Genomic DNA, 15,018 nt, shown 5'->3' on the forward strand with positions numbered 1-15,018 from the left:
CCATGCCCATGAAACATGAGCACTTGAGAGGCCAAATGTCCTGCCATAATTCTAGAAGATTCTGAACCTTCCTTTTAAGTACAACACGCGTATATACAGTATATAGACCATGAAGATGAGCAGTTGGTTTGATCAGTCAATTATTAAATGACATTACTTATATTTTTTGGCTCAGATCAAATACTGAGGCATTTTTACTATAATTCCTCCTATGTAGGAAGGTTAAAATTATATGAGCATTTTGAGACATTTCAAAGCTATATGTCACTAGAGTTCTCTCCTGGCTGAATATAACAATTCTCCTTTCCCTAGATTTTTCATTTGTTTTTTATTTCTGTCCCTAGATTTTTATTTGTAAACCTTTACCAGTTTGTGTTCTGTCTTTTGGAGCCTCTGTAAATTGGTTTTTCTTCAAGCTAATGAATTAAATTTGAGGTCCAATTAGTTTCATTAGCATTGCATTATATTAATTTGGTGTACTTTTGATAATGGAATGCTCTTTGATTTAGCAAAACTGGAAATGAAGTGATCGTCAACAATGAATTTGCGCTAACAAGGTATCACAGCCATTGCCTATTCTTCTCAAACTCCCCAAATATTAACTATGAAAACTCTTTGGCCTTTTTGCTTTTGATGGTGGAGGATTTTGCTAGTGCAAAGATTAAGATACAGCCATTATTATTTCCTAGATCAGGTCTAAAATACTGTTTCAAATAGATTTCTGAGCTGTCTCAAGTTCATCTTGCCAAATTCAGCTGTTTTGAACATTTTGGAAGTGTTTTGTGCATAAAAAACTTCCTAAATACTCAAAGCAGCCCATTTCACATCTGGAGTTTTACATGTGAAGTGGAATGTTTTATGAAGATTAGTGCTCAAAATGATTTTGGAACAAAAATATTTTACATATCCCTATATTTATTTATTATACTGTTTAGAGGCTGCCTTTTAGGACATGGCAGAGATAAAGAATAGAGTGAGAATAAAGAATAGAGTGCCAGTTTGGTGTAGCAGTTAAGGCATCAGGCTAGAAACTAGGAGGCTGTGAGTTCTAATCCTGCCTTAGGCACAAAGCCAACTGGGTGAACTTGGGCCAGTCACTCTCTCTCAGCTCGAGGAAGCAGGCAAGGGCAAACCACTTCTGAAAAATCTTGCCAAAAAAACTACAGGGACTAGTCCAGGCAACTGCCAGGAGTCAACACTGACTCAAAGGAACCAAAAAAAAAAAGTGGTAAAGAATAAAACTCACTTTTTCTCAGGAAGTGGCTTAACTCCCACTGACAAAGATGCCATAGCTGTTACAGTTTCCGCTTCTTCATTATCACACTTCTGTGCGTCTATCAAAGAATAACTGACTGTTGAAGAATAACGTTGGAGTGAATGCCAGTACTTACCTAAAGGAAAAATTAAGCCATCACAGAATCCATTACTATTATTTTTCTATACAACAAAAGAAAAGCATCATCAAGCTGCAAAACTGAACAGACCTGAGAGATCCCTACATCTAAGGGGCTTTACAAAATGAAGTAATAACATATCTCCCTATTTTACTACAGCTCCTTTTGCCCTCTACTCTGTTATTTCCTTGTGTCCCTTATAAATTAATAAAAGTAAATTAGTAAATTATTTTGTCTAATTTACTAGAACTAGAGAGATGTTCCAAGGGCTTCCTGAAATAAAAAAAATAAGGAACACAGATCATACAAAAACATTCTGTCAGGCAATTCCAGACATAACATTGGAAAGGGAGCAGTCATTTCAGAGATTAAGCTGATGAACAAAAATTCAGAGCTGGATAAACAAAGATTATAGAAAGGTATATGTTGAGGTATAAGAAATACAAAGGGACAAGGACATGGAAGATTTTTAAGGTTTAAACAAAGTTTGTGTAGGATCTTGGAGTGAACAGGAAACTAATGCAGAGAATTCAAAACTGCTGGATGAATGTGGGTGAATGAAGATGACACAACAGATGAGAAGAAAGAAAGAGCATACTAGTTGCTCATCAAACATGGCAAAATGGTAATAATAGAGAAAAGGCAGAGATACTTGTTTAAACAAATTCAAAGTTCCAAGACCACGAATTTTGATGAAGATGAAAGTCACTTGTGGAGGGTCCATTTAAACTGTACATTATGAGAAATCCTAGAAAACGTATGAAATACCAGTAACTTGTGAACAAAGCTTGTTGCTCTCTCAGGGGAGAGACTCTAGAGAACTACAAAAACTGAGCAGATTATAAAGCATTTTGAAAATAATGCAATGATTAAAAAAATTAATGCTGGCCTTTCGTCAAGTCTTGTAATACTAACCTCATTTTTTGAACAGGTAGCTTTCTTTGATAGTTTGGGGAAATGTTGTAGATATACTACATCTTGTTTTCAATAAAGCACTGAATAAAGTGCCCCATGGCAGTTTGATTAAGAAGCTACTGAAAAGTGAGTAATTAAACAGATACATAGCTGTCTTGAAAATCATATTCAAAGGAAATTCATCAATAGTTTCTTTTCAGGTGGGCTGCCACAGGGTTTGGTCCTCTGCAACATTTTCATTAAAGATTAGGGTCCCTAAAATGGAAGATACCTAAAAGACATTAACTAAAATTCAACATAAATTTGAGAAATCACAAGAATGGTTGGAAAATAACAGAACGAGTAACAGAATCAAATCAAAACAAAAGAAATGAAAAAAAAATCATTTAGGAAAGAGAAAGCATATGAGCAGGTATAGGATGAGGAAATTACTGGTTGGCAGTAATATACCTTGAATGGATCTTTCAGTTGTAGTATCACAAGCTGAATATGAAATCAGTGTAGTGTGGCTTCAAAAAAGGTAAATGTAATTAAAAACTCCATCAGGTGAAATTGCCATATCGTGGAAATTACTACTTTCTATTCTGTGCTGGCCAAAAGTGTGCTGTGCTGTGCTTAATTTTTGAATATTGTGTCCAGTTCTGCACACTTCATTTTAAATCAGATAGGTTAGGAGAAGAGCAATTAAGAGAAGGAGAAACTAAGTCCTTTCAGAAGAGATTAAGGGAGCTGAATATGTTTAGGCTTGGAAGAAGACTGATAGCAGTTTTCAGATATCTGAATTTGTGGTGACAGAACCCAAGACCTGTTCTCTATCATCCCAAAGGATAGGACACTATTCAGAGACACAGGAAGGCAGATTCCAGCTGAATGTAAGAAAAAGAATGTAAGTAAAAACAGATCGGCAGTGGAAGTGGCTACTTAAAGTGTGTGTGTTCCTCTTTGATAGATGTACTCAAGCAGAGGTTGTACAACTATTTGGGGGGCAGCAAAGGGTTATATGAATATCCTATGTGACTTTTTGAATTCTATGAATTCAATTTTTTAAAAATGTATCAAGACTCAATTTAACTGTAGAAGAAAAACTACTGTTTGTAGGTACTCACTGTGTATTTCAATGACCTTCTCAATGGAATGCACTGCATTAACATTTGCTGTCTGCTGTAATATTTTTTCAGGAATAGGATCAAGCTGAGATAATAAAAAATACAATTTAGAATATCACTTTTTAAAATAAGTAGTGATCATATGATTTGAACGGTTGTAGATTTAAGTCATACTGAAAAGGCTGTGGTTTAACATCCCTTGAAGTTGTATCCACCAACTGCCATTTATGATAATCTCCTCTCTTTCTCTTATAAAGACATTTTCAATACTGTAATGCAGTTAGGAGTCAATGTACTGTATGCGTGTAATGTGAGATGGATCACATTTAGTAGAAACATAACTTATACATAGTAGAATTAAACACTGTGGGCAGACTGTAAAGTTTTGAGCTAATCTGATTTTTTTTTTCAAACGTCAAGGCAGACCAATCAAATGAAGGGGACTTAAACAATGTATGACTTCATGGCATGCAGTTGTCAATGGTGTAGCTGAGAAAATTAAAATATTTAGATGATTATTTTAACTAGATTTATCGAATTTTATAAGAAACTAGAAAAGTGGAATAACTTCCCAAAGGCTCTCTTCATATAACTTTCTCATTCTGCCATGCACTCTGCACCAAAACAAAGGAATACTTAGCATATTAATGTAGCGTGCTCTTCCCATTTCCCCTTTATAATACCTAAGGAAAGATAACAGGCATATGATGGAATGTCTAGTAAGTTTTTTCAGGCTCACACAGAAGCCTTTAAAAACAGCTGCTTTAATGAATAGTGGAGACATGCTATGCTAACTCAAGCTCTGAAGCATTTCTGAATTATTTCTGGTTTGCACAGCCCTAACAACCATACTATATTTATACAATGTGTCTTAGAAACAAGAAGAAAATTCTGAAATGTTTCCTTTCAGTTTTCCACAAAATACATTCCTGGTAAGGAGAGAATCACATATGTAGTCAATGGAGTTGGATTCAGAAAAGCTAATCAGCAAGAATGCTGGTGTGTGATAGTTGTAGAACAACAGTCATGAGTCAAAGTCAATGCAACTGTTCTAAAATGAATCGGTCTCATACAGCCTAATCCCACCATGAACAATTGCTGCTATAATGCTATTTCTTCACTACATACGTAGCAGGTATGTACATACACGAGTGCTTAAAATGCTGTCTATGGCTGTATTTGACATTCAGAAATTTAATCTGAGCTAAATTTTTACCTTCATTTTAAAACACAAAATAGTCTTCAATGTGTGAAATGCTGGCCTTAGAACTGTGTTAATCTATATTAATATTTGATAAAGTTTATATTAATTTTCCAGGCTACTCCTAGAGTCCTCAAACAGCAGAATATAAGGAAAAAACTGCTAGGAGCTTATAATAAGGATAATTGAGGATTTGTGTGGCTAGCAGTAGCAAAGGATTTTAGGACTTGTATTCTAAAGGGTCTATAATGACATCCAACTGCCTATCCCTGCACAAGAGACCAACCAGCGTTAGGAATGAAAAAAGCAGTTCTGGCCTTAAAATCCCCAGAGTGCAGTGTTTTAATTTTTTTCCTAGAAGTAAATGACAATCAGCCAGCAGCTAGCAAAGTTACACCTATTCATATAATTTGAGAAATTTAAATCAGACTCAATCATGCAATTTGTTAAACACAAGGACTGACCCAAGAATATATTCTAGATCAGTGATGGTGAACCTTTTGGGCTCAGTGTGTCAAAAATTTGGAAAATGCCTAACTTGACTCTGCTGGCATGTCACCCCCCCCTCCCCAAACAAAAGAGAAATAATTCTTTACATCTCATTTATTTAAAAAAAAAAAGTCTAATCATTTTATTATATAAAGTCAAATAATTACAAAAATGAAATACGAGTAAAACAAACTCAGTTTCTTTAGTAACTCAAAACCGGGAGAATAGTTGTCATCGGGTGTTGGTGAATGCTGGCAACACCCAAAACATTGTGGTATGTCACCTGTACATGCATGTCATAGGTTCACCATCACTATACTAGACTGTTCAGTCTTGTGTCTAAAGAGCTGAACTGAATTCCCACCAGGGAAGAATAACACTTCTTTAGCACAAGAGATGGCAAAGTCAAGATTTGTGGTTGGAGATGTTAAATAAGTTGAGAATTTAAAGAGTGAATTAAAACAAAGAAGTTTTAGCCTTGCCTACCCCACTTACTGGAGCAATGACAATGTCACAGAGCCCATTACACTACCCACCATTCAACACCAACCAGCCTTCTCCATATATGGAACTGCAACAATGCATATCCTGTCTGTAACAACTCTGGCAGCAACACAAAACCACTGAATCTGGGAAATATTGAAAAGGTTAAGAAGTGCTTTGCAGCCCCCTGATTTGATTCACAAAACAAGGACACTGAGTCAGCTTTGGTGGGGCAAAAATGATTTGAAACACCTTCTTAATCTCTTCTTTTGGTATCTTTTATTATCTAAATAATATCTACTAAATCTAGAATACAAATGTATTGTATTGTGGATTCCTGTCATAAATATACATTTCTTGAATTCTGTGAGAACTATGACTATTTTGTTAATTCTTGGTAAGATATCTCAGAGCTCAGCATTTGCAAAGCACTGATATCACAGCAAGGACATCTAAGCAAGCGGGTATGGTATAGAGGTTAAGGTGCTGGACGAGGACAAGGGAGACTGAAATTCAAATCTGTCCTCAGCCATGAAAACCCACTGGGTGACTTTCAGTCAATAACTTTTTTTCAACCCAGCCTGCCTCATACAGTTGCTGTTGTGGAGATAAAAATGGAGATACACAGAGATGCCTTGAGCCCATGTAGGAAAGGCAGGATATATATCTAACAAACAAAATCAGAAAATAAAAAGACTGTGTTGATTCCAGCAAAAGAAATGTGCCTCGCTCTGTGCCAAGGATAGGTGGGTGGATCGTAGTGTACACATCCTAACAATAGGATGACAGTCAAACTGTTCATTAAATCTGGTCAAGAGGAAAGAAAAATATGTTTATAAATTTAAAAATTGAATCACATAACATGCTTTCAGGCCATGCATAAATATTAATACACTGTAATGCCCTAAAATACAAAATCTTGCTTATTATTACAGATATTACTATTCTAGACCATTGTCTACCATTTTGAGACTTTTTAAAAATAATATATATCTTTCCATATACAGTCAGGTCCAGAAATATTGGGACATTGACACAATTCTAACATCTTTGGCTCTGTACACCACCACAATGGATTTGGAATGAAACAAACACAATGTGCATTGACTGCAGACTGTCAGCTTTAATTTGAGGGTATGTACATCCAACTCAGGTGAATGGTGTAGGAATTACAACAGTTTGCATACGTGCCTCCCACTTGTTAAGGGACCAAAAGTAATGGGACAGAATAATAATCATACATCAAACTTTCCCTTTTTAATACTTGGTTGCAAATCTGTTGCAGTCAATCACAGCCTGAAGTCTGGAATGCATAGACATCACCAGACGCTGGGTTTCATCCCTGGTGATGCTCTGCCAGGCCTCTACTGCAACTGTCTTCAGTTCCTGCTTGTTCTTGGGGCATTTTCCCTTCAGTTTTGTCTTCAGCAAGTGAAATGCATGCTCAATGGGATTCAGGTCAGGTGATTGACTTGGCCATTGCATAACATTCCACTTCTGTCCCTTCAAAAACTCTTTGGTTGCTTTTGCAGTATGCTTTGGGTCATTGTCCATCTGTACTGTGAAGCGCCGTCCAATGAGTTCTGCAGCATTTGGCTGAATGTGAGCAGATAATATTGCCCGAAACACTACAGAATTCATCCTGCTGCTTTTGTCAGCAGTCACATCATCAATAAATACAAGAGAACCAGTTTCATTGGCAGCCATACATGCCCACGCCATGACACTACCACCACCATGCTTCACTGATGAGGTGGTATGCTTAGGATCATGAGCAGTTCCTTTCCTTCTCCATACTCTTCTCTTCCCATCACTCTGGTACAAGTTGATCTTGGTCTCATCTGTCCATAGGATGTTGTTCCAGAACTGTGAAGGCGTTTTTAGATGTCGTTTGGCAAACTCTAATCTGGCCTTCCTGTTTTTGAGGCTCACCAATGGTTTACATCTTGTGGTGAACCCTCTGTATTCACTCTGGTGAAGTCTTCTTTTGATTGTTGACTTTGACACACATACACCTATCTCCTGGAGAGTGTTCTTGATCTGGCCAACTGTTGTGAAGGGTGTTTTCTTCACCAGGGAACCAATTCTTCGGTCATCCACCACAGTTGTTTTCCGTTGTCTCCCGGGTCTTTCGGTGTTGCTGAGCTCACCGGTGTGTTCCTTCTTTTTGATAATGTTCCAAACAGTTGTTTTGGCCACGCCTAATGTTCTTGCTATCTCTCTGATGGGTTTGTTTTGTTTCTTCAGCCTAATGATGGCTTGGTTCACTGATAGTGACAGCTCTTTGGATCGCATCTTGAGAGTTGACAGCAACAGATTCCACATGCAAATAGCACACTTGAAATGAACTCTGGGCCTTTTATCTGCACATTGTAATTGGGGTACTGAGGGGATATCACACACCTGGCCATGGAATAGCTGAGAAGCCAATTGTCCCATTACTTTTGGTCCCTTACCAAGTGGGAGGCGCATATGCAAACTGTTGTAATTCCTACACCGTTCACCTGAGTTGGATGTACATACCCTCAAATTAAAGCTGACAGTCTGCAGTTAACGCACATTGTGTTTGTTTCATTCCAAATCCATTGTGGTGGTGTATAGAGCCAAAGATGTTAGAATTGTGTCGATGTCCCAATATTTCTGGACCTGACTATATTTCTTTGTCACAAAGAAGGAACATGGGTTAGATTGCCTATTCAAAAATGTAATAAATGGATTAATTTGTCTGCCCTCACTGTATACCAAGGCTTATTATATATCTAAGGATAAAATTCCATGTTTCCAATTTCTGGTTATCACCATTTTTGCTGATACCATCACACATATCATTAAAGATTTAGATTTTATTTCCTTACTATCTTCAATAATATTTCCAACAATGGAGATCTATTTTAGTTAATGATTATGCCTGTTTCTGTGAAAACCATAGTGGACATAGTGGGCATATCCACTATAGACGAAGATATGTGCCTTTCTACTGCATTTATATCAACAAAGCATAGAACTGTTTTTTAAGGTATATATGTCAATTTCACCTGTATCACATACAATCTATCATTTTTCTCACACTTGGGAAGAGAGTGAAAATATATTCAAGTCCCCTTCATTTATGATGGTTTAACAACTCATTTACTCAAACTGCTTTTCATCCATTTAATGGACAGTTCTTATACTCCAAAGGAGTAATATAGTACAGAGTTTAGACAGCAACCCTTTAACTGACATACTGATACTTAATATTTTTTTTTTCAAATTTAGTAAGCTGCTTTTTGGTAGCTTGAATCTCTTTTTGAAAAGAAAACACAACTGTAGCAAATGAAATCAGGTAAGAGGGAAATCTGAAATCTGTTCCAAGGGAACTAAAGTGCCCTTGCAGTACCCATCTCTTATTCTAACTGGATTGTCCTTTGCCACTTCAAATATTTCCACATATGGCCTAAAACCAATATAAGTAGTGAAATGGTAGGCAAAGTTCTTCAAGTCTTCAAAACGGATTAGAAGTAGAACTGACAATCTTTTTAGAAAGATCAGCACAGTATGGTATGCCTTTAATCTTTTTAAAAATTTGCCATGAAATTCAAAAGAAAACCATACCTTAGATTCTGTATCAGCTATCACTCCTGGAATATTTCTCAACTGTATAGTTTCATAATGCATCATGACATTGGAAATACCATCACCACTACCCTGGTAATTTGTTTTAGTGTACATTATATTGTAAGAAAGCCTTGGCTTTTTATCTGCATGTAAGAAAGCCAAATTTTGGAGGGATATTTTTTGTTATCTTTGGATTATGGATGAAAATAAAGTAGTTGGAGCAACCTGAAATAACAAAACATCTTGACAGCAGCAATAGGCACCAACCATGAGAGCTGCAATATATCATAACTTTTAATTTTCCTTTTGATATAAATTAAATTTCTTTTAAATGTGTTAGGAATTTGAACTCTCAAATAAGTTCTGTGATTTGAGTACCCAGTTCCTAGAGGTTATTACCTCTCTACCCTTTGAAGCCACATTAAAACATAATAATTCAAATTTTGAATAATTGAGCGAGAGATCTCATGCCTTTGAAAAATAGTAAGATTTCTTGGTTTATTGGTTCTGAAAGGTTGTTTTTTTCTTCTCTATTTCTAAGTCTATCCTAGAGCCCTGGGATTTCCTGGTGGTCTTCCATCCAATCACTAGGCAGATCCTATAGAAACATGGCTCTTACTCTTTCCTTCGGTTCTGGAGGCTGACATAGCAATCTCTCATGATCAAGAGAAGGAAACAAAACATCTAAGAAAAAAGGAGAGTAGGCTTACATAGGTACAGCTAGCGTACCAGTTGTACCCTTTCCTGGACCAGGAAGCTCTTCAGACAGTCACCAATCCCCTGGTCACCTCATGATTCGATAAATATAATGTGCTCTACATGGAGCTGCCCAGAAGCTATAGCTGGTCCAGAATACAGCAGCATGGCCAGTGATAACTCACTGTTCTGGTTACTAGTTGGCTTCAGGTCTAATTCAAGGTGCTGGTTGTGGCTTAGGGTTTGGTTATCTGAGGGACTGCTTATCTTCAATTGTTTGATATAATCAAGTAGGGTTGGGTACAATCTGGGTCCCATCCATGTCATCTCATGGGAACTAGCCCCTGCCCCCGGAATGATATTCCCTCAGAAATTCTATTTATTTATTTAAATTTATTAGCCACTCAACTCCAATAGATTCTTATGCAGCCCCCCCCCAAGATGTTCCAGAAAACCTGTTTTTTTTAATCCCATTTAAAAAAAAAAATATCCCAGGCCTTGGGATAAGGTAGTTCTGGAGCCCCTTCTGCTTCAGTTTATTTTTGTTTGGCTTAAGGCTGGGTGTTTGTTCTTCCTGCCAGCTGTGTTCTCTTTTTATATGTGTAGTTTTTTCTTTTACCTGTAAACCACTCAAAGTTGTCAAGGAATTGAATGGCCTCAAAATTGGGTTAAACAAATAAATAACTCAATTTAGTGTTGGGTATGGAGCCCACCCCCACCAGCAAGAAAACTGGCTGTCTAGTTGACAGACATAGATCCAGGGTCTGGACAGTTTTGTTTTTTTTTTGTCTGCGCTCAGTCATTGCTGACCCTGCAGTGACTGCTTGGACGAGTCCTTGCAGTTTTCAAGGCAACTGTTTTTCGGAAGTCGTTTGCCAGAGCCTCCTTCCTAGGGCAGAGCCCAGCTGGCGAGCGCAGGAGGCGGGGTTTCCGTTGCTTCGCGCCCTTTTCGGGCGCGCGCGGTTTTTTCGTGCTTACCAGCAACTGCTCCCAACTCCTTTTTGCAAGGCGCCGCCAGCATTTTCCTCCCACCGGAGTGAGAGTACCCATTTATCTACTCACGTAAGTTTTCGAACTGTTGGGTTGACAGGAACTGGGGAGGAAACAGGAGCTCACCCTGTTTAACACGAAGGCTGGACTCGCACACACACACATACGCACATGTCCAGATTGTAGTGGATTAGGAAGAGCTACCCCAGTAATACTGCCCCCAGAAACATCCCTCCCTCTCCTGGTTCACTCAGGAGGCAATAAGTGGTCATCCTCCTTCCTTCAGCAGTTTGCCTTGAAGGGAAAGATGTGTGCTAAAGAGTGGGTCCTTGTTTTACAATGAGCTGTCACTGATTTATTAGAATTCTAAATGAATCAGTGACAGGTAAATGAACCAGAAGAAACTGAAAGGCAAAAAGAGGGAAAACAAATAGGAGAAATGAACAGTGCTTCTGAAGAGGATGTTTTCAGCCTGCTGCTCCCATAGCCAGTCTCACACATGCACATGTGCACACAGCTCAAGCCACGTAAGACCTAAATTGTATCTAGCTTTTACTAGTCCCTAGCTCATTGTATCATTCCTTGATTTCCAATATGGATTTCTGTGGATTGGAGTTTCTCTTTTGATCTGGCTTCTGGTCGGCTCTGGGGAAGAGCTCTGAGGGAACAAAGATAAAAGGCCAAACCAAAAAGCCAGTTCCTTCCTGAAGACCAAATAAGCACTAAGCAATGGTGAAAACAAGAAGAGACCATAGAAAAGGTTGAAAATGGAGACTGTGCTTTGGGAAGAGAGGATTTTGTCCACTGTGACATTTTGTGACAGCAATCAGTTTGGTCTTCAGGAAGGAACTTCTATTGAATGCATTTGCTGTAGTAGTGGATTCCTACACTGAATAGGGTGTTGGACTACATTATCTCCAAGAACCCTTCCAATCCTTACACTGTATGATAAAATCATAGAGTTCGAAGTAACCTAGGAGGTCACCTAGTCCAACTCCCGCACACTGCAGGATTCACTGCACCATCCCTGACAGATGACTATCCAGTCTCTGAAAATCTTCAATAAAGAAACCACTCCCTACGGTAACCTATACACTGACTGACAGCTCTTACTGTCAAGAAGTTCTTCCTAACGTCTAATCTTTATCTACATCCTGGAAGTTTCATCCCATTAGTTCTAGTCTTACCCTCTGGAACAAGTGAGAATAAGTCCGAACCCTCTACAATGTGACAGCCCTTCAGAAGACAGCTATCATGTCTCCTCTCAACCTTCTCTTTTACAAGCTAAACCTTCCTTGGTGTTTTAACCATTCCTTGTAGGACTTGGTTTCCAGTTTTTTTACTGGATCTCACACTCCAGTGTACAATAGGCAAGCTCCATATGGGGGTGTCAAGGAGAAGCAGTGAAGCTAATACTGTATGTCAGTCAACAGAGGACACTTCAGTACCAACAGCAAAGTTTGCTGACTGGGCTATTCTTGTACTGCTTCCAGACTGTGTCTTGTCCTTATTCATTTGTCTGCTGCTAAATCAAATCCACTCACAGTGTTTTACAATATATATAAAATCAAAAATAAAATTTAATTCAAATAAGAAATCAACAAAACAAGCAATAATATTGAGTAACAACATGATTGCAGTGACAACCTTAGCCTTATTACTACTTACTAGCCTTATTCTACATGGCAGAAAATTAAAACCTGAAGGTACTCCAAAGAATCCCATTTTAGCTGCATTCCTGAAGGATGCTAAGATAGGTGTCAACCAGACCCCTGGGAAGAGATGGTTCTACACTGTGCCTTCATTATTCTTATCTCACATGTGTGGGTGATGGTAAGCATCCTCATCAACAATGCACAGAATGGCCCAGTTCCACCTGGATGAAGTAGTTCTGAAGATACCTGGGAGCCCAACCACGTAGGGCTTTGTAGGTTAAAGCTGGCACTTTAAATTGGATCCAGAAACCTACTGGAAGCAAATGCAGTGGCTATAATACAGATGTAATATGGCTGCAGTGGGTCTCTCTTGTAAGCATGCAGCCATTTTGTACCAACTGCAGTTTCCAAGTAGTCTTTAAAAGATGACCCAATTTGTTAGGGTTCAACTTTCATCCAGGTCACTGCAGCCAGGTCAAGACTTCCACAGCATCTCTGGTCTTGCCTATACTGATGTTACTTCATCCTGAACTGATGACTGCATTCTCCCAGTAGTTTCAGGCAGATGTTAAAGGTAGATGTGAGAGTACCAAACCCTGTGGCACCCCGTATGGGAGCAAGTATCAGGCTCACTGTTCCTACCCTACCACTGCCCTTCCACTGACAGCAAGGGGTCCAAATAGTCCACTTCCTCTAAGGCCTGTATATCTGAAATCCCACCATCTTCTCAAATACTTCCCTAAAAAGGGAAGGTTGGAGACAGGGCAATAGTTGTCCAATACAGCTAGATCCAGAGGGAACTCTTTAGAAGGGACCATGCTCTTCATGCAAAAAGGTGTTGACCATGACATGGATCTAAGTGACAGAACTCATATCAGATTGCATGAGGGTTGTCCCACTGGATCCATTGATTGCCCCACTATAAGGCGGTCTCTGGCAAGACCAGATGGGGATGTGATGGCTGTCGTTTAGTGTGCTGATGGGGTGGCTCTCTCTATTCCGATGTCTGGAATTTGCCCTGAGATTTATCATCACCGAGATCTGGGACCTGAGGCTTGGTATTAGGATCTCTATATTCTATATTCTTTTCCCAGACAGCAAAATCTGGAAGACTGGTTTCTCCTGTCTTGTTTGTTGAAATTTAAGAATGGTGACAACCATGAAAGGTGCTTTTTATATTGGCCAAGGAGATACAAGGAGTGTGTATCCAACAGTGATATCTTCCTACTGTATCTCTGGCACTTCCTAAATGAAACCTTTGGGGCCACAGTGTTTCTGACAGTATGGGAGAACTGAAAAAATGGCAAACAGCATGAAAGAAAGACTATTAGAGGGGAAAAAAGAAAAGTGAAAATAAACTGCCAGAAGCTGGACTGTCAGGCTCTGAAAAAGAAATGCCAATTATACTCCTAGTATGGTAAAGGGAAAGGAACTAAGGGAAATAGCAGAAGCCATGTCTATATGGGGACTACTTTCCCAAGAGGGCAGGGCTCTCATCACAATGATTAGCTCTGGAAATGTGCTCTGGAATGTGATTTGGTACAAAATTCTTGTGTATGATTTCACAGACACCATGATGAAGAAATATACCTAAGTTATAATAGTATTTAAATGTTCCAGGTTTTATAATATAATATCAGCTACAACTATAGCAGTGCAAATATGGGATTTGTGCCACAGTAAATTAATAAGAAAGTATAAATGAATTTTTTTTACTTCTACCTCATTTCCTAGCAAAGCAGAAACACATGCTTCAGATGCGTCACAAATGGCTGTCAGGTCATGACCTCCTTCAAGAGCCAGAATAATTCGTCCTCCAGCCAGTCCCATAAGCTGTTTGGTCAGGTATCCAAAGCCTGAGAAGAAAGAAAAAAAAATAAGGTGCAGATAAGCAGCAAAATTAATTCCTCTCAAAAATCAGAAACATAATAAAAAGATTATAATCCAAACAAAATTTGAAAAAGCATTAATGTTTAGACTGACACCATCTCATTTCAATCAAATTCTCCATTTTCAAAGCTATCCCCACAATGGTAATATATATATAATCTGCTTTCAAACTAGCTTGAAGTATCATTTAGTTTACATTTTAATGCAAAGGTAATCAATTCACATTTCCTGAATCTATATAATATCAGAATGCCCCTATATGTTACAACTGTCTATTTTTTTAAAAAATGTGCAGTTTGCAGCTCAGAATTTCCATACACGTGTGTATATAAAGGAACTACATCACAAAAATGCATGCACTAAAATATGCATATTTGGAAAAAATGCAAACAAAAAAGTTTGATGTGAACTGTTTCCTATCAGTTTACCACCACAAACTGGTATGAAATAGTACAGAATAAACTTACATTTGGAAAAATGCGAAACCAAGCACTATTGAAAATTGTTTTCTCCATCTTATTACTGAAATAAGTATGTTGCCTGAGATATCTTAGATTCAACAAATATTTGATAAATTTGTGGCATGTGTGAAAGTAAGCTTT

At 38.2% G+C, this 15,018-nt stretch overlaps 1 protein-coding gene across 7 annotated transcripts in view; it reads right to left on the reverse strand.

The window, feature by feature from the left end:
• HDAC4 (histone deacetylase 4) overlaps positions 1–15,018 on the reverse strand; it is a 204,736-nt gene that overhangs the window by 5,248 nt on the left and 184,470 nt on the right. For 6 of the 7 annotated variants that reach the window (XM_088135538.1, XM_088135536.1, XM_088135537.1 and 3 more), the window contains 3 exons: positions 14,249–14,382; positions 3,416–3,500; positions 1,247–1,391 (listed from right to left, as the gene is read on the reverse strand). In XM_088135538.1, the coding sequence (XP_087991664.1) occupies positions 1,247–1,391; positions 3,416–3,500; positions 14,249–14,382 (364 nt within the window). The remainder of the gene's footprint in view (positions 1–1,246; positions 1,392–3,415; positions 3,501–14,248; positions 14,383–15,018) is intronic. The other variant, XR_015795164.1, reaches the window with a different exon arrangement.

The sequence above is a fragment of the Python bivittatus genome, unplaced genomic scaffold (assembly GCF_059951505.1).
Source record: "Python bivittatus isolate LINGU-HERP-01145 unplaced genomic scaffold, Pbiv_v1 ctg000200_np1212, whole genome shotgun sequence".
Classification (NCBI taxonomy): domain Eukaryota; kingdom Metazoa; phylum Chordata; class Lepidosauria; order Squamata; family Pythonidae; genus Python; species Python bivittatus.